Genomic DNA, 26165 nt, shown 5'->3' with positions numbered 1-26165 from the left:
ATACCGAATGCAACGTCAGTATTAGCTGGAAGCGCCCTTAAGTTAAGAATTGGGTTTCATGTAATGTCAAAAATACAGTTGAGTTAACAATCGGGTTTCATGTAAGTCGAAAATACAGGTGAGTTAAGAATCGGGTTTCATGTAAGTCGAAAATACAGGTGAGTTAAGAATCTGGTTTCATGTAAGTCGAAAATACAGGTGAGTTAAGAATCGGGTTTCATATATGTCAAAAATACAGGTAAGCTAATAATGGGGTATGTTGCCATTGACTTTGACGACACCTTCTCAGTAATTGAGTTGCAGGAGGTTCTGGAGTTGTTGGAGCGCCTGTTGCACCAGCTGCAGCTTGTCCTTGGAGGAGATAGACTTGCTGAGGGCCAGCTGGAGATTGGTGTACACGTCAATCAAGCTCACACTCGGGGAATCTGAAAACGGAGTTGATCTGTGAGTGAGTGAGTTGGGTTTAACGCCGCTTTGAACAGTATACCAGTTATATCACGGCGTGTCTGCTTAATGTGGGAGTAAAACCCGAAGTGATGCAGGTCTCACACGTTTACCGCGTCGGTGAAACCTACGGGTATGGTGCTGACAAACCAAGATACATTAACGGAGCGACCGGGTTTCGAACACACCATCATAGGTTTCTGGTTCCATGAATGCAACTCCGCGCAAGGAATTGGGGTGCCTTAGACGACTGGGCCACCCGTGCTCCCCGTTTATCAGTGAGTGTTATGTGTTGTCACACAGGCTAAAGCAGTGAGTTTAGCATGCCATCACAAGGGCTGTGATATTAATTGGTATTGTTGTCATACGCAGAATGTTTTTGACTGTTGACGGTTCAGAAAATACATTTTTTCTGAAGGGAGAAGTCAAATTTTCTCCAAAAGGTTAAGATAAACTGTAATCTAAATTTACCTGCACAATGAACCTGCACTAGTCTCTTTCTTGCCTTATTAATATTATAATTTCGGGATTGGATTGTTCCATACACCTGGAGGAAAACTATTTATCAATATCACGGAGGCGACATCAGAAACCGGCTTCACACATTGCATCCATATTGGGATTCGAACCCGGGCCTATGGCGTGACAAGCGAATCCTTTAACCACTTGGCTACCCATCCGTCTCAACTTTGACAGTTGTCCGATACTAACCTGAATAGAGAGAGTGAGTTGGGTTTAACGCCGCTTTTAACAGTATTCCAGTTATATCGCGCCGTGTCAGCTTAATGTGGGAGGAAAGCCCGAAAAGATGCAGGTCTCAGACGTTTACCACTTCTATGAAACCCACGAGCACGGGTATGGTGCTGACAAACCTAGAAACATAATCGGGGCGAACCGGGATTCGAACCCACAATCATAGGTTTCTGGCGTGCCCAAGGGACGCAACTCTGCACAGCGAATCGCGGCGCCTTAGACGACAGAGAATAAATATGTAACCCACCTGATGAGGAGTTTGTGCCTGTGTTGGAAGAATCTGAAATGAAACCAAACTTTAATGACTTTTTGGAAAAGAAAGAATGGTGTTTTTAAGTCTACACTCTTCCGCTATGTATCACTATGTTGCCGTATTTTATCTTCGTAAAATCAGGCATGTCATTTAGTCACAGAAACATAAAAATTGTATGGGTGAGTGAATGTTATTTTCCGCCCCAGTCAGCAATAGTAGGGTGGCCTGTAAATAGACGAGAACAATACCACCCGCATGTGCTTACACTGACAATAGCACGCGGGTGTACGTACACTGACAATAACACCCGGATGTACGTACACTGACAATAGCACGCGGATGTACGTACCCTGACAATAACACCCGGATGTACTTACACTGACAATAACACCCGGATGTGCAACGCCTGTCAATAGCATCGCGGATGTACGTACACTGACAATAACACCCGGATGTACCGACACTGACAATAACACCCGGATGTGCAACGCCTGTCAATAGCACGCGGATGTACGTACACTGACAATAACACCCGGATGTACTTACACTGACAATAACACCCGGATGTACTTACACTGACAATAACACCCGGATGTACCGACACTGACAATAACATCCGGATGTGCAACGCCTGTCAATAGCACGCGGGGGTACTTACATGGACAATAAAACCCGGATGGACTTACACATATACCACGGGATGTACTTACACTGACAATAAAACCCGGATGTGCAACGCCTGTTAATAGCACGCGGATGTACGTACACTGACAATAACACCCGGATGTACTTACACTGACAATAACACCCGAACGTATTTACACAGACACCACCCGGATGTACTTACACTGACAACGTGACCCAGTGGAGCCTATGTTGCACGTGCAGCCGTAGCTGTTGCCACTGTTGTAACAGTAGCCGCCGTTCAAACAAGGACTGGAGTCACAAGCAGAAATGTTTCCTGGAATTGATATGGGGATAGATCATCCATGGGGAATCAAGCATAGGGGACTGTATATCTATTCTGCACTAGATACTCCATGAGGAAACAAGCATGGGGTGCTGTATGTATAGTCTACACTAGTTAACCCATGAGGAAACAAGCATGGGGTGCTGTATGTATAGTCTACACTAGTTAAACCACGAGGAAACAAGCATGGGGTGCTGCATGTATAGTCTACACTAGCTAAACCATGAGGAAACAAGCACGGGGTGCTGTATGTATAGTCTACACTAGTTACACCATGAGGAAACAAGCATGGGGTGCTGTATGTATAGTCTACACTAGTTAAACCATAAGGAAACAAGCATGGGGTGCTGTATGTAGTCTACACTAGTTAAACCACGAGGAAACAAGCATGGGGTACTGTCTGTAGGGTTTAATTAAACTTATTGAACAGAAAAATAAAACGTCAACGCCAGAGATCAATTAATGAATGAACCACGTGAAACATTTCGATAATCAACCTTCGCTTTTATAATCTACCAACTATCTGTGTTTTTATTCGGACATACGATCAGCTGACACAAGTGCGGATGCGCGACGGCTTTTCATAACATATTTCGTTGAACAGAGGGTTCCAGAACAGGAAATGCGAACATTCTCCTTTGCCACTCTTATCACCTTCACATATCGCCATCACTCCTATCAACTTCACATTGATCGCATGGTACAGTGGATCTATTCTGTCCCGGGTCAACCATTGGAGGATGACAAGCATGGGGTGCTGTAGACGTTTTCTGTGCCGGAATCCTTAAGGGCGAAATATGGCTTAGGCAATGAGGACCTAATCTGTCCCACTTGAACCACGGGGAAATAAGAACTGGATATTGGGAAACTATTCTGTCAACCACGGGGAAACAAGAACTGGGTATTGGGAAACTATTCTGTCAACCACGGGGAAATAAGAACTGAGTATTGGGAAACTATTCTATCAACCACGGGGAAATAAGAACTGGGTATTGGGAAACTATTCTGTCAACCACAGGGAAACAAGAACTGGGTATTGGGAAACTATTCTGTCAACTGAGGGGAAATAAGAACTGGGTATTGGGAAACTATTTTGTCAACCACGGGAAAACAAGAACTGGGTATTTGGAAACTATTCTGTCAACTGAGGGGAAATAAGAACTGGGTATTGGGAAACTATTCTGTCAACCACGGGGAAACAAGAACTGGGTATTTGGAAACCATTCTGTCAACTGAGGGGAAATAAGAACTGGGTATTGGGAAACTATTCTGTCAACTGAGGGGAAATAAGAACTGGGTATTGGGAAACTATTTTGTCAACCACGGGGAAACAAGAACTGGGTATTTGGAAACCATTCTGTCAACTGAGGGGAAATAAGAACTGGGTATTGGGAAACTATTCTGTCAACCACGGGGAAACAAGAACTGGGTATTGGGAAACTATTCTGTCAACTGAGGGGAAATAAGAACTGGGTATTGGGAAACTATTTTGTCAACCACGGGGAAACAAGAACTGGGTATTGGGAAACTATTCTGTCAACTGAGGGGAAACAAGCATCGAATGTTTTCTGTGAATTCTGGAGTTCTGTTTGTGTTACCTGTGCTGTTGCCCGACATGTTGCCGCTGAAATCTGTAAATATAAATATGTGCATATGTTTCATCAAACTTTAATAAGTCTGACAAATCATGACTGACAAAGTACATGGAATAATTTCTAGTGTAACGTGACAATGAATTGTACAAACAGAACAGCATTGGGTAATAATTTTTTAATTTGACGTTTACACGATATACGGAATTTCCATTGGACATGAGGTCGGTCACATGACCGCGAAATTGACGTTCATAAGTGTATGAACGACACAATTTGACGTTCATACGTTTTTCACGAGACCGTGTTCTTGAAATGACGTAAAACATTGACGGACTACTTCCACATTCCTGGGGAAACCCTTGGGAATTCCCTAGCACGAAAACATACATAAGCATTATTGCTGATCATTTAGAACCTTTAATCTTGGTCTCAGCATTTCAGTATACATTGAGAAACGTAAGAGAGCTTGACTACATGATTGTTCTCGAATTTCCTTCCTACAGACCTTTCTCATCTAATGGTTACATTATTTGAACACACGTGTTGTGTAAGATGTTTCTGAAGAGCAAGTTTTGCATCCATACGCTCATGTCACCTCTCTTTTTGGGGAACTATTTTATTCCGCGATATAGATGGTTGTTGTTTGGCTGTCAGTGTAAACATGAAGTCACACGTACTAAATAAGATTGTGTTTAGATCTTGGCCTACATCCTTTGAGGTAAGAAATTGTGATAAAAAATTATAAGAATTGACTTTCACTTTGTGTGAGTTCATTGGCGTATGAACCTTCATAGAGTGAGGGCCAAACATTGTATGAACGTCGTCGCAAGCTCCGATGTTCATACAGTTTGGCCCTCACTCTATGAAGGTTCATACTCCAATGAACTCACATAAAGTGAAGGTCAATTCTTAATTAATAGTGAGTTAATTTAGAGTCACATCGGCAATATTTCAGCCATATCGTGATCTTAATTAATAATGCTGAAGACGAACTAGCCTCATGCCTTCGCCTTCTTAACCCTATTACAGACATAACCATGCTAACACTTTATATTACAAGACAATTTTAACTTCCTGGTACTGACAATAACACCAGGATGTACTTACATTGACAACGCGACCCAGTGAAGCCGGCGTTGCACATGCAGTAGTAGCTGTTGCCACTGTTGTAACAGTAGCCACCGTTCAAACAAGGACTGGAGTCACAAGAAGAAGAGTTTCCTGCAATTGATATGGAGATATTGATGGGTTATATTTATCCCATTTCAACAGATTATAGAATACCTACGATGAGATAAGCATGGGGTATTGTGGTCTAATCTGCCCGAAATCAACAGTAGGGAAACAAGCACATGGTACTGCAGACATATTCTGCACAAGATCAACACTGGAGACACAAGCATTGGGGTAATATGGACATATTCTGCACTAGATCAACACTGGGACACAAGCATTGGGGTAATATGGACATATTCTGCACTAGATCAACACTGGGACACAAGCATTGGGGTAATATGGACATATTCTGCACAGGGTCAACATGGGGAAACAAGCATGGGAGTAATATGGACATATTCTGCACAAGATCAACACTAGAGACACAAGCATGGGGGTGATATGGACATATTCTGCACTAGATCAACACTGGGACACAAGCATGGGGGTAGTATGGACATATTCTGCACTAGATCAACGCTGGAACACAAGCTTGAGGGTAATATGGACATATTCTGCACAAGATCAACACTGGGACACAAGCATTGGGGTAATATGGACATATTCTGCACTAGATCAACACTGGGACACAAGCATTGGGGTAATATGGACATATTCTGCACAGGGTCAACATGGGGAAACAAGCATGGGAGTAATATGGACATATTCTGCACAAGATCAACACTAGAGACACAAGCATGGGGGTGATATGGACATATTCTGCACAGGGTCAACATGGGGAAACAACAATGGGGTGTTGTAGATATATCCTGCACTCGACCATCCATGGAGAAACAAGCATTGGGTACCGTAGATCCATTCTGCACAAGATCAACACGGGAAGCAAGTGTAATGTGGGCATTTTCTGCATAACATCATCCATCGGAAAACAAGTTTCGAGTAATATGGACCTATTCAGCAATTGACCAACCATGGGACACAAACTTATATTGAAGCTTTTTTTCTACACTGGATCAACCGGGACAAACAAAAATGGGGTATTGCAGATCTTTTCTCCACTTGTTCATTCACAGGGAAACAAGTAACGGGTACTGTGGACCTTATATGTGCTGGAATCCCATCCTAGGGACATGCCAGAATAGGGTGCTCGAGGATTTCACGAAAGTGTTAAACGTCATCGATTCACATAACTTGAGGATTATTTCTATTTGGCTTTTGTATTTCATTCTACTCATATATGAGAGTCGACTACATCTAGGTTAGGTGCAACCATTAAAATAGATAGGGTTAATATTTGTTTTGCTTCTCCCCATTTTGATACTTATCATGCAAGTCAGTTAATTTGTGATTTCTGTGAATTCTTTGAATTCTGGAGTTCTGTTTGTGTTACCTGTGCTGTTGCCCGACGTGTTGCCGTTCAAATCTGTAAATATAAAAATGTGCATATGTTTCAACAAACTTTAATAAGTCTGACAAATCATGACTGACAAAGTATATGGAATAATTTCTGTTGCCCGACGTGTTGCCGTTGAAATCTGTAAATATAAAAAAAAGTGCATATGTTTCATCAAACTTTAATCAGTCTGACAAATCATGACTGACAAAGTACATGGAATAATTTCTAGTGTAACTTGACAATGAATTGTACAAAAAAAACAGCACTGGGTTTAATAAGGCTGAAGACGAACTAGCCTCATGCCTTCGCCTTCTTAACCCTATTACAGACATAACCATGCTAACACTTTATATTACAAGACAATTTTAACTTCCTGGTACTGACAATAACACCAGGATGTACTTACATTGACAACGTGACCCAGTGAAGCCGGCGTTGCACATGCAGTAGTAGCTGTTGCCACTGTTGTAACAGTAGCCACCGTTCAAACAAGGACTGGAGTCACAAGAAGAAGAGTTTCCTGCAATTGATATGGAGATATTGATGGGTTATATTTATCCCATTTCAACAGATTATAGAATACCTACGATGAGATAAGCATGGGGTATTGGAATCTCATCCTAGGGACATGCAAGGATCGGGTGCTGGAGGATTTCACGAAAGTGTTAAACGTCATCGATTCACATAACTTGAGGATTATTTCTCTTTGGCTTTTGTATTTCATTCTACTCATATATGAGAGTCGACTATATCTAGGTTTGGTGCAACCATTAAAATAGATAGGGTTAATATTTGTTTTGCTTCTTCCCGTTTTGATACTTATCATGCAAGTCAGTTAATTTGTGATTTCTGTGAAATCTTTGAATTCTGGAGTTCTGTTTGTGTTACCTGTGCTGTTGCCCGACGTGTTGCCGTTCAAATCTGTAAATATAAAAAAGAGCATATGTTTCAACAAACTTTAATAAGTCTGACAAATCATGACTGACAAAGTATATGGAATAATTTCTGTTGCCCGACGTGTTGCCGTTGAAATCTGTAAATATAAAAAAGTGCATATGTTTCATCAAACTTTAATAAGTCTGACAAATCATGACTGACAAAGTACATGGAATAATTTCTAGTGTAACTTGACAATGAATTGTACAAAAAAAACAGCACTGGGTTTAATAAGGCTGAAGACGAACTAGCCTCATGCCTTCGCCTTCTTAACCCTATTACAGACATAACCATGCTAACACTTTATATTACAAGACAATTTTAACTTCCTGGTACTGACAATAACACCAGGATGTACTTACATTGACAACGCGACCCAGTGAAGCCGGCGTTGCACATGCAGTAGTAGCTGTTGCCACTGTTGTAACAGTAGCCACCGTTCAAACAAGGACTGGAGTCACAAGAAGAAGAGTTTCCTGCAATTGATATGGAGATATTGAAGAATTATATTTATCCCATTTCAACAGATTATAGAATACCTACGATGAGATAAGCATGGGGCATTGGAATCCCATCCTAAGGACATGCAAGGATGGGGTGCTGGAGGATTTCACGAAAGTGTCAAACGTCATCGATTCACATAACTTGAGGATTATTTCTCTTTGGCTTTTGTATTTCATTCTACTCATATATGAGAGTCGACTATATCTAGGTTTGGTGCAACCATTAAAATAGATAGGGTTAATATTTGTTTTGCTTCTTCCCGTTTTGATACTTATCATGCAAGTCAGCTAATTTGTGATTTCTGTGAAATCTTTGAATTCTGGAGTTCTGTTTGTGTTACCTGTGCTGTTGCCCGACGTGTTGCCGTTCAAATCTGTAAATATAAAAAAGTGCATATGTTTCAACAAACTTTAATAAGTCTGACAAATCATGACTGACAAAGTATATGGAATAATTTCTGTTGCCCGACGTGTTGCCGTTGAAATCTGTAAATATACAAAAGTGCATATGTTTCATCAAACTTTAATAAGTCTGACAAATCATGACTGACAAAGTACATGGAATAATTTCTAGTGTAACTTGACAATGAATTGTACAAAAAAAACAGCACTGGGTTTAATAAGGCTGAAGACGAACTAGCCTCATGCCTTCGCCTTCTTAACCCTATTACAGACATAACCATGCTAATACTTTATATTACAAGACAATTTTAACTTCCTGGTACTGACAATAACACCCGGATGTACTTACATTGACAACGTGACCCAGTGAAGCCGGCGTTGCACATGCAGTAGTAGCTGTTGCCACTGTTGTAACAGTAGCCACCGTTCAAACAAGGACTGGAGTCACAAGAAGAAGAGTTTCCTGCAACTGATATGGAGATATTGATGGGTTATATTTATCCCATTTCAACAGATTATAGAATACCTACGATGAGATAAGCATGGGGTATTGGAATCTCATCCTAGGGACATGCAAGGATGGGGTGCTGGAGGATTTCACGAAAGTGTTAAACGTCATCGATTCACATAACTTGAGGATTATTTCTCTTTGGCTTTTGTATTTCATTCTACTCATATATGAGAGTCGACTATATCTAGGTTTGGTGCAACCATTAAAATAGATAGGGTTAATATTTGTTTTGCTTCTTCCCGTTTTGATACTTATCATGCAAGTCAGCTAATTTGTGATTTCTGTGAAATCTTTGAATTCTGGAGTTCTGTTTGTGTTACCTGTACTGTTGCCCGACGTGTTGCCGTTCAAATCTGTAAATATAAAAAAGTGCATATGTTTCAACAAACTTTAATAAGTCTGACAAATCATGACTGACAAAGTATATGGAATAATTTCTGTTGCCCGACGTGTTGCCGTTGAAATCTGTAAATATAAAAAAGTGCATATGTTTCATCAAACTTTAATAAGTCTGACAAATCATGACTGACAAAGTACATGGAATAATTTCTAGTGTAACGTGACAATGAATTGTACAAAAAAAACAGCACTGGGTTTAATAAGGCTGAAGACGAACTAGCCTCATGCCTTCGCCTTCTTAACCCTATTACAGACATAACCATGCTAATACTTTATATTACAAGACAATTTTAACTTCCTGGTACTGACAATAACACCAGGATGTACTTACATTGACAACGTGACCCAGTGAAGCCGGCGTTGCACATGCAGTAGTAGCTGTTGCCACTGTTGTAACAGTAGCCACCGTTCAAACAAGGACTGGAGTCACAAGAAGAAGAGTTTCCTGCAATTGATATGGAGATATTGAAGAATTATATTTATCCCATTTCAACAGATTATAGAATACCTACGATGAGATAAGCATGGGGTATTGGAATCCCATCCTAGGGACATGCAAGGATGGGGTGCTGGAGGATTTCACGAAAGTGTTAAACGTCATCGATTCACATAACTTGAGGATTATTTCTCTTTGGCTTTTGTATTTCATTCTACTCATATATGAGAGTCGACTATATCTAGGTTTGGTGCAACCATTTAAATAGATAGGGTTAATATTTGTTTTGCTTCTTCCCGTTTTGATACTTATCATGCAAGTCAGTTAATTTGTGATTTCTGTGAATTCTTTGAATTCTGGAGTTCTGTTTGTGTTACCTGTGCTGTTGCCCGACGTGTTGCCATTGAAATCTGTAAATATAAAAAAGTGCATATGTTTCATCAAACTTTAATAAGTCTGACAAAACATGACTGACAAAGTATATGGAATAATTTCTGTTGCCCGACGTGATGCCGTTGAAATCTGTAAATATAAAAAAGTGCATTTGTTTCATCAAACTTTAATCAGTCTGACAAATCATGACTGACAAAGTACATGGAATAATTTCTAGTGTAACGTGACAATAAATCCTACAAAAAGAACAGCATTGGGTTTTATTATAAGGCTGAAGACGAACTAGCCTCATGCCTTCGCCTTCTTAACCCTATTACAGACATAACCATGCTAATACTTTATATTACAAGACAATTTTAACTTCCTGGTACTGACAATAACACCAGGATGTACTTACATTGACAACGTGACCCAGTGAAGCCGGCGTTGCACATGCAGTAGTAGCTGTTGCCACTGTTGTAACAGTAGCCACCGTTCAAACAAGGACTGGAGTCACAAGAAGAAGAGTTTCCTGCAATTGATATGGAGATATTGAAGAATTATATTTATCCCATTTCAACAAATTATAGAATACCTACGATGAGATAAGCATGGGGTATTGGAATCCCATCCTAGGGACATGCAAGGATGGGGTGCTGGAGGATTTCACGAAAGTGTTAAACGTCATCGATTCACATAACTTGAGGATTATTTCTCTTTGGCTTTTGTATTTCATTCTACTCATATATGAGAGTCGACTATATCTAGGTTTGGTGCAACCATTAAAATAGATAGGGTTAATATTTGTTTTGCTTCTTCCCGTTTTGATACTTATCATGCAAGTCAGTTAATTTGTGATTTCTGTGAAATCTTTGAATTCTGGAGTTCTGTTTGTGTTACCTGTGCTGTTGCCCGACGTGTTGCCATTGAAATCTGTAAATATAAAAAAGTGCATATGTTTCATCAAACTTTAATAAGTCTGACAAAACATGACTGACAAAGTATATGGAATAATTTCTGTTGCCCGACGTGATGCCGTTGAAATCTGTAAATATAAAAAAGTGCATTTGTTTCATCAAACTTTAATCAGTCTGACAAATCATGACTGACAAAGTACATGGAATAATTTCTAGTGTAACGTGACAATAAATCCTACAAAAAGAACAGCATTGGGTTTTATTATAAGGCTGAAGACGAACTAGCCTCATGCCTTCGCCTTCTTAACCCTATTACAGACATAACCATGCTAATACTTTATATCACAAGACAATTTTAACTTCCTGGTACTGACAATAACACCAGGATGTACTTACATTGACAACGTGACCCAGTGAAGCCGGCGTTGCACATGCAGTAGTAGCTGTTGCCACTGTTGTAACAGTAGCCACCGTTCAAACAAGGACTGGAGTCACAAGAAGAAGAGTTTCCTGCAATTGATATGGAGATATTGATGGGTTATATTTATCCCACTTCAACAGATTATAGAATACCTACGATGAGATAAGCATGGGGTATTGGAATCTCATCTTAGGGACATGCAAGGATGGGGTGCTGGAGGATTTCACAAAAGTGTTAAACGTCATCAATTCACATATCTTGAGGATTATTTCTCTTTGGCTTTTGTATTTCATTAGATACTCATATATGAGAGTCAACTATATCTAGGTTTGGTGCAACCATTAAAATAGATAGGGTTAATATTTGTTTTCCTTCTTCCCGTTTTGATACTTATCATGCAAGTCAGTTAATTTGTGATTTCTGTGAAATCTTTGAATTCTGGAGTTCTGTTTGTGTTACCTGTGCTGTTGCCCGACGTGTTGCCGTTCAAATCTGTAAATATAAAAATGTGCATATGTTTCAACAAACTTTAATAAGTCTGACAAATCATGACTGACAAAGTATATGGAATAATTTTTGTTGCCCGACGTGTTGCCGTTGAAATCTGTAAATATAAAAAAGTGCATATGTTTCATCAAACTTTAATAAGTCTGACAAATCATGACTGACAAAGTACATGGAATAATATCTAGTGTAACGTGACAATGAATTGTACCAAAAAAAACAGCATTGGGTTTTAATAAGGCTGAAGACGATCTAGCCTCATGCCTTCGCCTTCTTAACCCTATTACAGACATAACCATGCTAACACTTTATATTACAAGACAATTTTAACTTCCTGGTACTGACAATAACACCAGGATGTACTTACATTGACAACGTGACCCAGTGAAGCCGGCGTTGCACATGCAGTAGTAGCTGTTGCCACTGTTGTAACAGTAGCCACCGTTCAAACAAGGACTGGAGTCACAAGAAGAAGAGTTTCCTGCAATTGATATGGAGATATTGATGGGTTATATTTATCCCATTTCAACAGATTATAGAATACCTACGATGAGATAAGCATGGGGTATTGGAATCTCATCTTAGGGACATGCAAGGATGGGGTGCTGGAGGATTTCACAAAAGTGTTAAACGTCATCAATTCACATATCTTGAGGATTATTTCTCTTTGGCTTTTGTATTTCATTAGATACTCATATATGAGAGTCAACTATATCTAGGTTTGGTGCAACCATTAAAATAGATAGGGTTAATATTTGTTTTGCTTCTTCCCGTTTTGATACTTATCATGCAAGTCAGTTAATTTGTGATTTCTGTGAAATCTTTGAATTCTGGAGTTCTGTTTGTGTTACCTGTGCTGTTGCCCGACGTGTTGCCGTTGAAATCTGTAAATATAAAAATGTGTATATGTTTCAACAAACTTGATCAAATCTGACAAATCATGACTGACAAAGTATATGGAATAATTTTTGTTGCCCGACGTGTTGCCGTTGAAATCTGTAAATATAAAAAAGTGCATATGTTTCATCAAACTTTAATAAGTCTGACAAATCATGACTGACAAAGTACATGGAATAATATCTAGTGTAACGTGACAATGAATTGTACCAAAAAAAACAGCATTGGGTTTTAATAAGGCTGAAGACGAACTAGCCTCATGCCTTCGCCTTCTTAACCCTATTACAGACATAACCATGCTAACACTTTATATTACAAGACAATTTTAACTTCCTGGTACTGACAATAACACCCGGATGTACTTACATTGACAACGTGACCCAGTGAAGCCGGCGTTGCACATGCAGTAGTAGCTGTTGCCACTGTTGTAACAGTAGCCACCGTTCAAACAAGGACTGGAGTCACAAGAAGAAGAGTTTCCTGCAATTGATATGGAGATATTGATGGGTTATATTTATCCCATTTCAACAGATTATAGAATACCTACGATGAGATAAGCATGGGGTATTGGAATCTCATCTTAGGGACATGCAAGGATGGGGTGCTGGAGGATTTCACAAAAGTGTTAAACGTCATCAATTCACATAACTTGAGGATTATTTCTCTTTGGCTTTTGTATTTCATTCTACTCATATATGAGAGTCGACTATATCTAGGTTTGGTGCAACCATTAAAATAGATAGGGTTTATATTTGTTTTGCTTCTTCCCGTTTTGATACTTATCATGCAAGTCAGTTAATTTGTGATTTCTGTGAAATCTGTGAATTCTAGAGTTCTGTTTGTGTTACCTGTGCTGTTGCCCGACGTGTTCCCGTTGAAATCTGTAAATATAAATATGTGCATATGTTTCAACAAACTTTATTAAATCTGACAAATCATGACTGACAAAGTATATGGAATAATTTCTGTTGCCCGACGTGTTGCCGTTGAAATCTGTAAATATAAAAATGTGCATATGTTTCATCAAACTTTAATAAGTCTGACAAATCATGACTGACAAAGTACATGGAATAATTTCTAGTGTAACGTGACAATGAATTGTACAAAAAAACAGCATTGGGTTTTAATAAGGCTGAAGACGAACTAGCCTCATGCCTTCGCCTTCTTAACCCTATTACAGACATAACCATGCTAACACTTTATATTACAAGACAAGTTTAACTTCCTGGTACTGACGATAACACCAGGATGTACTTACATTGACAACGTGACCCAGTGAAGCCGGCGTTGCACATGCAGTAGTAGCTGTTGCCACTGTTGTAACAGTAGCCACCGTTCAAACAAGGACTGGAGTCACAAGAAGAAGAGTTTCCTGCAATTGATATGGAGATGTGGTCTAATCTGCCCGAGATCAACACTGGGGACACAAGCATGGGGACATATGGACATATTCTGCATTCGATTGTCCATTGGGGAAGTGTTTGACATTGTAGATCTTTTGTGCACTAGATCAAAACGGGGGGAACATGGGTGAAGAACCTTTTCCTGGATTTGATATGGGATATTGATGGATAATTTTCAGATAACAAGCTGATGATCTGATGACAAATATCATGGGAAAGGAGGCCGCGATTAGCTTCAAAATTAAAACTGACGTGATATTCACTCACTCACTCAAGTGCAACGTCAATCATTTGTGTTACGTTGACATATCCTTATAATTGATACCTCTGTGGTGTTTTTGTCGCACACGCGGTGTAGCTGTATGGGAAGTCCTGGGTGCCGTTGTACAGCGATATTTAAGCACTGAGGTGATCGTAACGCCCATACCTTAACAGTCGTAGCACTGAGGTTGTTGGCTACAACGACATTCATGTCACCAGAAACCTACCTCATGCTTGTGGAGAGAGTCGACTTAAATGGGGATTGGGTGACGAATGGGTTTTGGTGGTCAGTAGGGATTGGGTGGTCAGTGGGGATTGGGTGGTCAGTGGGGATTGGGTGGTCAGTGGGATAAGTGGTCAGTGGGGATTGGGTGGTTAGTAGGGAGTTGGTGGTCAGTGGGGATTGGGTGGTCAGTGGGGAGTGGATGGTCAATTGGGATTGGGCGTTAAGTGGGGATTGGGTGGTCAGTTGGGATTGGGTGGTCAGTTGGGATTGGGTGGTCAGTGGGGATTGGATGGTCAGTTGGGATTGGGTGGTCAGTGGGGATTGGATGGTCAGTTGGGATTGGGTGGTCAGTGGGGATTGGATGGTCAGTTGGGATTGGGTGGTCAATGGGGATTGGTTGGTCAGTTGGGATTGGGTGGTCAATGGGGATTTGGTGGTCAGTTGAGATTTGGTGGCCAGTGGGAATTGGGTGGTCAGTGGGGATTGGGTGGTCAGTTGGGATTGGATGGTCAGCGGGCATTGGGTGGTCTTTGGGGGTTGGGTGGTCAATGGAGAGTTGGTGGTCAGTGGGGATTGGGTGGTCAGTTGGGATTGGGTTGTAAATGGGGAGTTGGTGGTCAGTGGGGATTGGGTGACCAATGGGGAATGGGTTGTCAGTGGGATTGGGTGGTCAGTTGGGATTGGGTGGTAAATGGGGAGTTGGTGGTCAGTGGGCATTGGGTGGTCTTTGGGGATTGGGTGGTCAGTTGGGATTGGGTGGTCAATGGGGATTGGGTGGTGAAGACTGTATGACATTGTTCCCAAGCGTGGGATGTTATTGTTGTGTGTGACGTTTACCTAACAAACAAAGAGATAGAGCATGAGGACATGCACGAGGTGGATCTAGGCATGAGACAGTCGACTTGCAGAAGGTGATGGGAATGCCTACGATAGCACCTGGCTCGAATACAGAACGTCAACAGCCAGTCACGATTATCTGCAGAGTCCATTGGGCGTGAATGGTAAATCAGGGCGAAAACTATACGAATGGATCACTGAAAAATTGTAATGACACCAGGTGTTCGCGAAACACGGCAATTGACAATGGCATGGCCCATACCCCTTAAGAACCTAATGACGCAACATATTATTCATTGATCAAGCTTTCTACTGTTCGATATAAACCATTTCTTCTCTAAGTGATTGCATGAGTGGAGTTTAACGCTGCTTTTACCGACTTCTGGGAGCCTGTGGCAGATTCTACACTTACCTGTGCTGTTACCACCTGTGTTGCTGTATGAATCTGGAGAGAACAAACAAAAGGCGTTTACTCGTTTGGTTTGCAGGTCTTCAGACCATCATGCGTGGTGAGATAGGGGTCTTGTTTGACCCATGTATCTGCATAATTTAAATTATTAGGAAAACGTCTGAGCAAATAATTAGACTTTGTTCAAAACTTGCATGCTTTCTACTGACACCATAAGATGTAAAGGTAACACTGACATATGTAAGTGAGGTGAGGTGAAATGGGGTTTTACGTCGCGTCCAAGCCCACTGAGATACCATGCCGCAGTTTAACATGAATACCCCACTCAGTCTCAGTATACTGACTCTGGGCCGACCAGTCCCTGTTTTAGCCCCTTAATGCCGAGCGCCAGACAGGGAAACAACAAGTACCATCTTTTAACGTCTTTTGGTATGACGCGGCTTGTGATCGAACCCCAGAAGTTCCCCTATCCGGGTTCGAACCCCAGACCTTCCGCTCTCCGGGCGGACGCTCTGCCACTAGACCACGGAGGCGGTCGACATATGTAAGTAACTGATTGCAGAGGTTTCAGGAGGCGTTCATCAATACACGAACATGAGCAAGTCTCCGGTCAGATGACGTAGGAGCACAAACATCTCGTAAAATGTTCACGGTTAGATTTTCTGGTGAAAGTCGAAAATTGACATTTTTACTAATATTAGCCTTACTTGTATGGAAGCACATAAGTGCCATAATCTAGGAAAATATATATCATCTACATGAGGGATACTTTCAAAGTATATTCTGCGTAGATGTGCGTAGATGTGCGTAGATGCGTAGATGTGAATAGTACCACTACGATGTAAGTATGATCTACGTAGATTTAAGTACCATCTACTGTAAGTATGATCTACGGAGATGTAAGCATGATCTACGTAGATGATGCGTTATCTTAGGATGTGGCATTAATATGCTTCCATATATGCGTCTATGTATAGTAGCTGGACTGAGCTGGGTGTTGTGGCAGACATGACGCCTTAGTACTTACACTGACAGTGGTTGCCGTAGTTGTTGCTCGAACACTCGCAGTAGTAGCCGCCGGTGTAGCTGTTGCAGGAACCCGAGTTCTGGCAGGGGTTGCTCAAACACATATTCTGATTCCCATCTGAAGTGGAGATGAGGTTCGCAAACAATAAACACCAGGTTCCGTAGCTTACCTAACGGTTGTTTGTTTTCTTTCTATTATTATAGAATTTGACAATTACCGTGTATATGAACACTTACATTTAATACATTTTTAACAAAAACGATTGACATGATCAAATTTAACTATGAGGACTAGTAACAGACACTGCTTTTAATGTGGCATAAAATTTATATTATGTGAAGTTGAGGAGGTAGATACACACCAATCACAACGGTCCAGTATGTAAAATTACAGACTCCCACTTTGTACATAGGGTTAATTTAGTGACCAAAGGAATTTACAATATGGCAGCCATTGGAATTTTAATGAGCAGGTATTTGAAAATGCTGTTGAACGGATTATCAACTCTATTTTGCAACACGATTCATACTATTCTGGGATTGGACGTTAAAAGGCAATAATGGGGTTTTACAACCGACTGATGAAATTGTTAAATATAATGGACAAGTAATTGACAAAAAGATATGGCTTGATCATTGGATTAAAACTACTGGTTGTATAGAGTATGGCGATTGATATTGAAAGCGCATACATTCGCAGTTGGGGCCGTAGTAATTGTTGTTGCAGGTGCAGGTGTAGTTGCTGCCCTGGTTGCTGCAGCTGCCGTTGTTCACGCAGGGGTTGGAGTCACAAGGTTGAACGTCGAGAACTGGTGGGGAGAAAATCATTCAGTAGACTGCATGTTTTGTACTGTAACAAGTATTCCTGCAACTGGTATACACATACTTACAAGAGTCAGGAAAGGGGTATTTTAGATGTTTAGTACAAATATTATGACCGCCATACAGCTGGATTATTGCTGGGTGCGCTGACAAAAGGACATTTGAATGTTATGCTAGCAGCGTGATACCCTCGATAATCCAGATTGAATGTATTATATTTTGAAAAATACTCCCCACTCCACTATAGACTTCGTTTCGGAAGTGACGTCAAAACCTCTCTTTTTATTTTTTCTCCCAATAATCTACATCCATGTTCAGATGAAAAACCTGACACAAGACTCCTTTTGCACATGCACATCTTCCCGAGGCAAGGGAGTAAATTTACTGTAAAGGTCCAGTTTCCACCCTTGCCGAACATGGCTGGAATTTCGAGGCCCGATCGGAGCGCCCCCGGTGGCGATTACGAGTGATGTCCCTTCTACATCCCCCCTCTTCACCAATCAGATTCCACCTTTCATATCACTTGCATTTGCTCCAAACAAAATGGCGGCGCCCAACCGATCTTTATTGTTATAAATTGGGTCTTACCTCGGGAAGCACATCAAATCAATTAAGCACTTCGATAAAAATATGGAAAGATTTGAAAAACATCTATCGACGCCCAGTTGACGGATGACATGCTTTGCAAATCCTGCTATCGATCGTAATCTGCACGGCAGTCGCTATGTTGTTTATGAACCGGATGTCGATTTTGTAACACGATTTTGATTGGACTATGCATAGAGTCGTTAGTCCAGCCAAAGTATAATTCCAGCCTTGTTGGGCAAGGATTGAAACTTGACTTTTATAATCAGTTAACTCCCTTGCCTAGGGAAGATGTGGTGTAATTTGATTCGACGTCATATTTTAGAGTTGGATATTTTGAATATGCCTCAAAACGCAGCAAACGATGGCAAAATGGGTGCAGAGCATATATACCTAATAATGCAGTTATAATTCCCTGTATTACCGAGGATGGGTGCAGCTACTGTACTTACGATCACACGTTGTGCCGATATAACCTACGGGGCACTTGCAAGTGTAGTCGTTCCTGCCGACAGCGGTGCAATTGGCGCCGTTGTTGCATGGCTGTTTGCTACAGCCGTCTGAAAAGACGTCATAACTATGTACTGTCATTGTTGATCTCCTTCTTGTTGTTGTTGTTGATGTTGTTGTTGTTGTTGTTGTTGTTGTTGTTGTTGTTGTTGTTACAATTATTATTATCATTTTTATTTTTATTTATTTTATTTTTTATTAGTATTATTATTATCGTCACCATTATGACAATGAATGGATTAGTAGTTATCGCTCACCAGGTAGTTTCTCTAAGCTGTACGAGAGTTCGAATCCATTATCGTTGATCATGTAGTCCGAGTAGAACTTGAGTGTAACCGACCCTTGCTGTTCATCCGCTGAAATATACAGAACCACGGAGTGTAGTTTCAATAACATGGGCGACCTTCCTTTCTAGACATCGCTAAGTTGGTGAGTGACTTGGGTTGCAGTATTTCAGTTGCACCACAGCCTGTACACCTTCAGGGGGAGAAATGCCTAAAGTGATACAGCCCACAGACGTTTACCACTCTTCGGCGGATCCTCGAACGACAAAGCGTTATAACTCTGCACAGGGCATGTGGTGCTCAGACCACCCGTGTCCACTTGAGAGAGTGACAGTATTTTAACAGCCTACGAAGTATGAAATGCGAGCGAGTGAGAGTTTAATGCACCAAAACAGTATTCTACCATGAATTTGAAAAATACGATTCTGATTGGTCAATCATCGGTTTCAAATCAGAAAAAACACCTTTGGTTAAAACAGCTGATGTGACGACCGCATCACCTCAGAAGTTAATATTTATGGAAAAGAACTTCTTTCAAATTCAATTGAGAATGGTTACTTTTACAGGTAACTAGTTCCACATTGATAATACAGCATGTTTGTCTCCACGGCATTTCAATGATTAGCCGTCAGCGATTGGATGACCTCAACAAGCCAACAACAAGTCCCAAAGTCCGAAAACAATGACCCGAGAATCTACTCCAACCCAGAACAAGGACTGTCTGTGTGTGACTGAATGTTGTTAAACGAATCAGTCAGCAATATCCCAGCAATATCCCAGCAATACCCCAGCAATATCAAGGCGAAACCAGTGGCATAAAGCATGATGAACGTTCCAGGCCGTCGGGACACGATGCCGTTCAATCAACAAGTCGGGCCTGACCACCCGATTCACTGAGTCGTCTCACCAAAAAGTGGGTTCTGGTGATATATTCTGACCCGAAATCCCACGAAATGTGTGTCTGTGAGTCATAGTCTTCTTACCTGTGTATTGCTTGTTGGAGTAACTGCCACACACCTTGCCAATCCCCCCGAAGTTAAAGAGTAGATAGTCCCAACTGCAGGAGCTCTGGTACTCTATCTTGAGAGACTTCACGTTGATACTGACCTGGAAATCATTTATGAACAATCAAGTCGCATCATAACAGCAGCCAACCCATAACGATGTCCGAAGGTTTGTTTGTTTGTTTGTTTGTTTGTTTGTTTGTTTGTTTTTTGTTTAACGCCGCACTCAGCAATATTCCAGCTATATGACGGCGGTCTGTAAATAATCGCGTCTTGACCAGATAATCCAGTGATTGATATCATGAGCATCGATTCACGCAATTGGGATACGATGACATGCATCAGCCAAGTCAGCGAGCCTGACCACCCGATCTCGTTAGTCGCCTCTTACGACAAGCAAAGTCGCCTTTTACGGCAAGCATGGGTTGCTGAAGACCTATTCTATCCCGGATCTTCACGGGTCCATGTGTGTACGAAGGTGGATTGATAAATTCACATAGAAGAACTGGATGATCGTGACATTGTTTGTTGCGGACATTACACGGGTCATGGAGGTGTATCCAAAAAAAATGTACGTTCCTCGTTTGTCGATTTTCCAAAGGTCACAGACCCCTGCTTAATTTACTGAGTTGTCACAACGAAACGATTGATGCAAATATTGATGGACATACCGCCATGACATTATGACATCACGACAAAAGATTTCACTATGACGCAATTCCTTCTGTGAGAGGCTGAGAACTTATCAATGAATCCTCGTAACTGACATCAACATTACGTTGGTCACTAAAATAGCATATATTTTAGAGATCAGACAAGGTAGACAAAAACCACTCCGAATTTACTTTTAAAAGCTTCAGGGAATGTCTCCTCTAACTTTTACTTTCTCAATTTCATCTTTGAGAAAAATATGTTTCAACTGAAAAAAAATTTACACAAACTTTTACCACCCAAAAAGACAGATTGGCGCATAAATGTCCACCTCTTTTTTTGTCAATGCGAAATTTTGGTTTCATGTTTGCGATATCTCAGTTTTCAGTAATTTAGCTTCAAATCACACCGTTTTATAACCTATGAACTTGTTCCATATACATTTTCATGACATTCTGCCTTTGTAGAATGAATTATGACACATGCCTTAGAGATTTGTGTTACGTTGTGCTTGGGACTCAAGGTAGAGCAAATGAAATGAACAGTTAGGTGGTGTTCGGGATTCAGGGAATTGGGGATTAGCTCATCCTCTATGACCTACTTTTCCAACTAGCATGGACTACTAGGGCCTACTTTACTCCTTACCTTGTAGTAGGCCTGGGTGTCGGGGAACTGGATGGTGTAGGTCTGCTCAGTGCTGAGGGGGTACTTCGAGGGGTAGCCGGGGCTCTTGATGGTGCCGGTGAGACCGGTCAGAACCTGATCCTGCAACTTGGACGGAGCTGGAAAGAGATGATAGCATTGCGCAACGTGAAACAAACAAAGTGTCTAATATCTACAATTGTACGTTAAATTCCTTAGTTGAGGATAGTACCGTGGCCATAACAACTAGTGTCTCTGTATGGTTATCCTGCGCTAGGGTCGGGCGTGCCCAACAAATCGGCATCGACTGTTGCCTGAGGGGGTACGGGTGGCCCAGTCGTCTAAGGCGCCGCGATTCGCTGTCACTTGGACACGCCAGAAACCTATGATTGTGGGTTCGAATCCCGGTTCACCCCGATTATGTTTCTAGGTTTGTCAGCACCATACCCGTGCTCGTGGGTTTCACCGAAGTGGTAAACGTCTGAGACCTGCATCACTTCGGGCTTTCCTCCCACATTAAGCTGACACGCCGCGATATAACTGGAATAATGTTAAAAGCGGCGTTAAACCCAACTCACTCACTCACTCACTGTTGCCTGACTTCGAGTTGCTCAAGTCCATGCGTCCCGCCCATCGTAAGGGCGCATTGAGCGGTGATTGGGGTTTCAGTACATCGCCAGGTTGCTACTCTGAAGTCTCATTAAACACGTTTTCCTATGAATGAAATTCATATTTTACCTTGACGTCTTTGCCGGAGATGTGCATCCTGTAAAGAAAAGAAACGTCCTTTACTTCTGCTACTGTTACTGCCGCTGCAACAACTACTACTTCTGCTCCTTTTACTGCTACTACTTCTGCTGCTACAGCTACTACTGCAGCCGCACTGCTGCAAATGATACTAATACTACTTATATTACTTGTGGCGCTACAACTACATGTGTATTGCTATTGCTTCTGTTACTACTGCCACTACTGCTCCTACTACTACTTCTGTCGACTCGGGGTAGAATAGGTCTTCAGCAACACATGCTTGCCGTGAAAGGCGACGATGCTTGTCATAAGAGGCGACTAACGGAATCGGGTGGTCAGGCTCGCTGACTTAGTTGATGCATGTCATCGTATCCAAATGTCGTGGATCGTTACTACTACATCTGCTACATGTTCTGATGTTATTTCTGCTGCTGCTGCTACTACTACTACTACTGCAGCTGCTACTACCAGTTCTTATACTACTGCCATTACTACTACCTCAAATACCTTCTCCTACTTCAAATAAAATAATATGTTCAAGAAAAATTTGGAAGAAATTAAATTGTCCTCAGGGTTTACAAAATAATTAAATCGTTCACTTGACATGCGAGATGTTCAGAAACAAATCTGTGATACCCTAAAAAAGTGTATCTCTAACGTTTATCAATTCAATGGTCCCGGGCTTTAGCCGAGTGGTTTAAGTTTTCGCTCGTCACCCCGAAGACCTGGGTTCGATTCCCCACATCGGTACAATGTGTGAAGCCCATTTCTGATGTCCTCCGCCGTCAAAGCGGCATAAAAACATACTCACTCACCCGTGCCAATGAAGGCACATACGTTGTACAATTCAGAGGTAATTTACAACAGAAACATACCTGAGCGCTCCGGGCGGCAGCAAGACCTAGGAAACATATAATCAGAACTCCCAGTGAAAACGCCGTCATTTTGAAGGAGGCTGGTGTGATAAGTCTGTAACATACCACTACTTATATACTTATCTCTGTTTAAACACTTGCAGTGCTGCCATACAATCTTCACCACGTGCATCATACACCATCCACGTATCACAAATAAATGTAAACAGTGATATCGGTTAATTGTTAGTTTAGCTGATACAGAGGACGCTGTGATAGCTCACCTGGACAGGTGATGAAAGTGATATTGCCAAGGCATGCTTAAAGTCCTGTTGGCGATCAACAATAACACCGCGTTGACATGCACTTCGATCGATGACTGTTTAGCACACAATGTGTAGTTTGAACAGCGTCAAAAACATTTCTCAATTCATTGATTGCTTTTTCTGTATGATAATGTAATAGTTAATATGATTATATAGGGTTTATCTTGTTTCGAATTTGAATGTGTCTTGTCGGTAGTGGGTAAATTGTCTAGTTTTAGTTAGGTACGGACGAGGTAAAAGGGCGCGTTAAAGCATTCGCTCGTCACGCCGAAGATCCTGGTTTGATTCCCGACATGGGCACAATGCGTGAAGCTCATTTCTGGTGTCCCCCGCCGTGATATTGCTAAGAATATTGCTAAAAGCGGCGTAAAACGAGTGAATGAGTGGGGTAATGGTTGGTGGATGGGTGGTTGTGTCAGTGAGTCGTTTTACACCTATTTTATCAGCGGTCAATTCAAGAAACCCAACTCTCTCTCTCTCTCTCTCTCTCTCTCTCTCTAAGTCAGCGAGCCTGACCACCCGATCGGTTAGTCGCCACTTACGACAAGCAAAGTCGCCTCTTATGGCAAGCATGGATTGCTTAGATCTGTTCTACCCCGGATCTTCACGGGTGGACTTTGTGTATGAGGTCTGTGTGTTTGCACAGACATGACCAAGGACATAGCTGAAAGGGTGTGCAATGAATTATAACTCTAGGATATATTAAGAACAATTGCCATGGCAACGGGATGGTTTATTAGAGTTTGTAAAGAGCAATGCCTTATCCGTCACATGTAGAACGCATGATTTTCTCATAAAATTGCTAAATGGTGTCAGAAAAGAATTAAGCATTTTTGCAGAAAGCAGAGTATTCCCGACTTTACATCAGAAGACGAAATTAATACTGGGCGTTTTAAATAATTATGGTGGCTCAAATGTGCTCATCCAATATCCTGTAAGTAATTAGTATTGTTAACTTTAACGAGACGAGATTTCTCAAACGAAGACGAACAGATTCTTAACGATATAAATATAACAGACAAATACCATTTCCATAAATCATAAGAACTCTTCATTGTACGATTCCGATAAACTATGAGCATAAGAATCAGTGTGAAATAGGGTTGGTACGAGGTGTTCACGAGGTGCTAGCGTGTGTGAATGTTTCTACTTCAAATCACCCGTGAAGATCCGGGGTAGAATAGGTCTTCAGCCCTCTTTTCTTGCCGTAAAAGGGCGACTATGCTTGTCGTAAAAGGCGATTAACGGGATCGGGTGGTCAGGCTCGCTGAGTTGGTTGATGCATGTCATCGTATCCCAATTGCGTAGATCGGTGCTCATGATGTCAATCACTGGATTGTCAGGTCCAGACTCGTTTATTTAGAGACCGTGGTCATATATCTAGAATATTGCTGAGTGCGGCGTTAAACAACAATCAACATCACATCAACACAGTCGGAAACAGCTGATCATAGAATCATGCACAATGTTAACACATCATTGAACATGCATTGATGAGGTGCCCCTGCTTCTATTTCGAGCAGGGGCGGTCGGGTAGCCTAGTGGTTAAAGCGTTCGCTCGTCACGCCGAAGATCCGGGTTCGATTCCCGACATGGGTACAATGTGTGAAGCCCATTTCTGGTGTCCCCCTCCGTGATATTGCTGGAATAGTGCTAAAAGCGGCGTAAAACCATACTCACTCACTCTGTGTTCAACGATCTGCAGTAGCAACGATCAACCTCTTTATTTAAGAATAAGTTATTATGTCAACGAATGGTAATCCAAATATCTTTATGTTGGCACGCAGAGCAACCATAAGAACACTCTAAACAACAGCGCCCTTTGTTAAATCTACGACCTGATCATTCGATCACATGACCGTATACCCGCTGAGTGAGTGAGTTGGGTTTACAGTATTCCAGTTATATCGCGGCGTGTCAGCTTAATTCGGGAGGAAAGCCCGAAGTGATGCAGGTCTTAGACGTTTACCACTTCGGTGAAAAAAACGCGCACGGGCATGGTGCTGACAAACCTAGAAACATAATCGGGGTGAACCGGGATTCGAACCCACAATCATAGGTTTCTGACGTGCCCAAGGGACGCAATTCTGCACAGCGAATCGCTGCGCCTTAGACGACTGGGCCACCCGTGCCCCCGTATACCCGCTGAACAATCAACACCGTTCGTTTTCCTGGATGTTAACATTATGGTACGTCTTGTTCCCACTGATTCTGTGCTGTACATTTGGAGATGAAGTAATCCTGCTTATTTTCATTCTGGAAGATCTGGAACGATGGAATATGCTTTGTGTCTGTATATGAGAATTATTTATATTTTGCAAAGAATAATTATAAGATTTAATGGGTCATTACTTCTGAATTGGTGTCCAAGCAAAACATGGCGTTTGTTGATATTTCCTTTGATTTGAGCGCTGGTTTTTAGCCAACGTTCCAGCGCTGTCCAGATTGTTTTTAGTTTGCTGCATCCCAAAGCAGTTGTTCAGTTCTTTCGATGTGTATGTCACAAAGGCTACATGAGTTTCCCCTTTGTTCATAACAAAATATATATTATGTTAGACAACAACCTTTTCATTCGAACAGAATGAGATGCATAAATGCCACGTTATCTCGGTTTTGAAGAATTCGCTGGTTTGGAATGTATGCGCGCGTGTGTTGTTTGTTTTCGCAATATTATTTTAATTTCAGTGATT

The 26165-nt window shown here is 41.4% G+C and overlaps 1 protein-coding gene across 1 annotated transcript; it reads right to left on the bottom strand.

Moving 5' to 3' along the window:
* Positions 1-285: 285 nt before the first annotated feature.
* LOC139459208 (fibropellin-1-like) lies at positions 286-23243 on the bottom strand. Its single transcript, XM_071240661.1, has 30 exons — positions 23171-23243; positions 22284-22311; positions 21549-21685; positions 20232-20355; positions 19222-19320; positions 18907-19014; positions 17740-17856; positions 17049-17165; positions 16025-16057; positions 14144-14257; positions 13734-13766; positions 13252-13365; positions 12840-12872; positions 12356-12469; positions 11944-11976; positions 11460-11573; positions 11047-11079; positions 10565-10678; positions 10152-10184; positions 9670-9783; positions 9260-9292; positions 8778-8891; positions 8368-8400; positions 7886-7999; positions 7476-7508; positions 6994-7107; positions 6582-6614; positions 2298-2411; positions 1445-1477; positions 286-425 (listed from the first exon to the last, which is right to left on the bottom strand). Exons 1-30 carry the CDS (start codon positions 23237-23239, stop codon positions 286-288), a joined length of 2442 nt encoding a protein of 813 aa, XP_071096762.1. The 5' UTR covers positions 23240-23243.
* Positions 23244-26165: the final 2922 nt, after the last annotated feature.

Source organism: Haliotis cracherodii, unplaced genomic scaffold (genome assembly GCF_022045235.1).
Source record: "Haliotis cracherodii isolate W230 unplaced genomic scaffold, xgHalCrac1.p SCAF_13, whole genome shotgun sequence".
NCBI classification, from domain to species: Eukaryota; Metazoa; Mollusca; class Gastropoda; order Lepetellida; family Haliotidae; genus Haliotis; species Haliotis cracherodii.
This window is presented reverse-complemented; position numbering and strand designations above follow the sequence as displayed.

Excerpts from the sequence above, each read along its gene's own strand:
- LOC139459208 (XM_071240661.1), bottom strand. The coding sequence starts at position 23,239 with ATGACGGCGTTTTCACTGGGAGTTCTGATTATATGTTTCCTAGGTCTT. Across the intron at positions 17,857-18,906 it reads TATCGGCACAACGTGTGATC|TTCTCGACGTTCAACCTTGT; the intron begins GTAAGTACAGTA and ends TCTCCCCACCAG. Across the intron at positions 7,108-7,475 it reads CACGTCGGGCAACAGCACAG|GAAACTCTTCTTCTTGTGAC; the intron begins GTAACACAAACA and ends TATCAATTGCAG.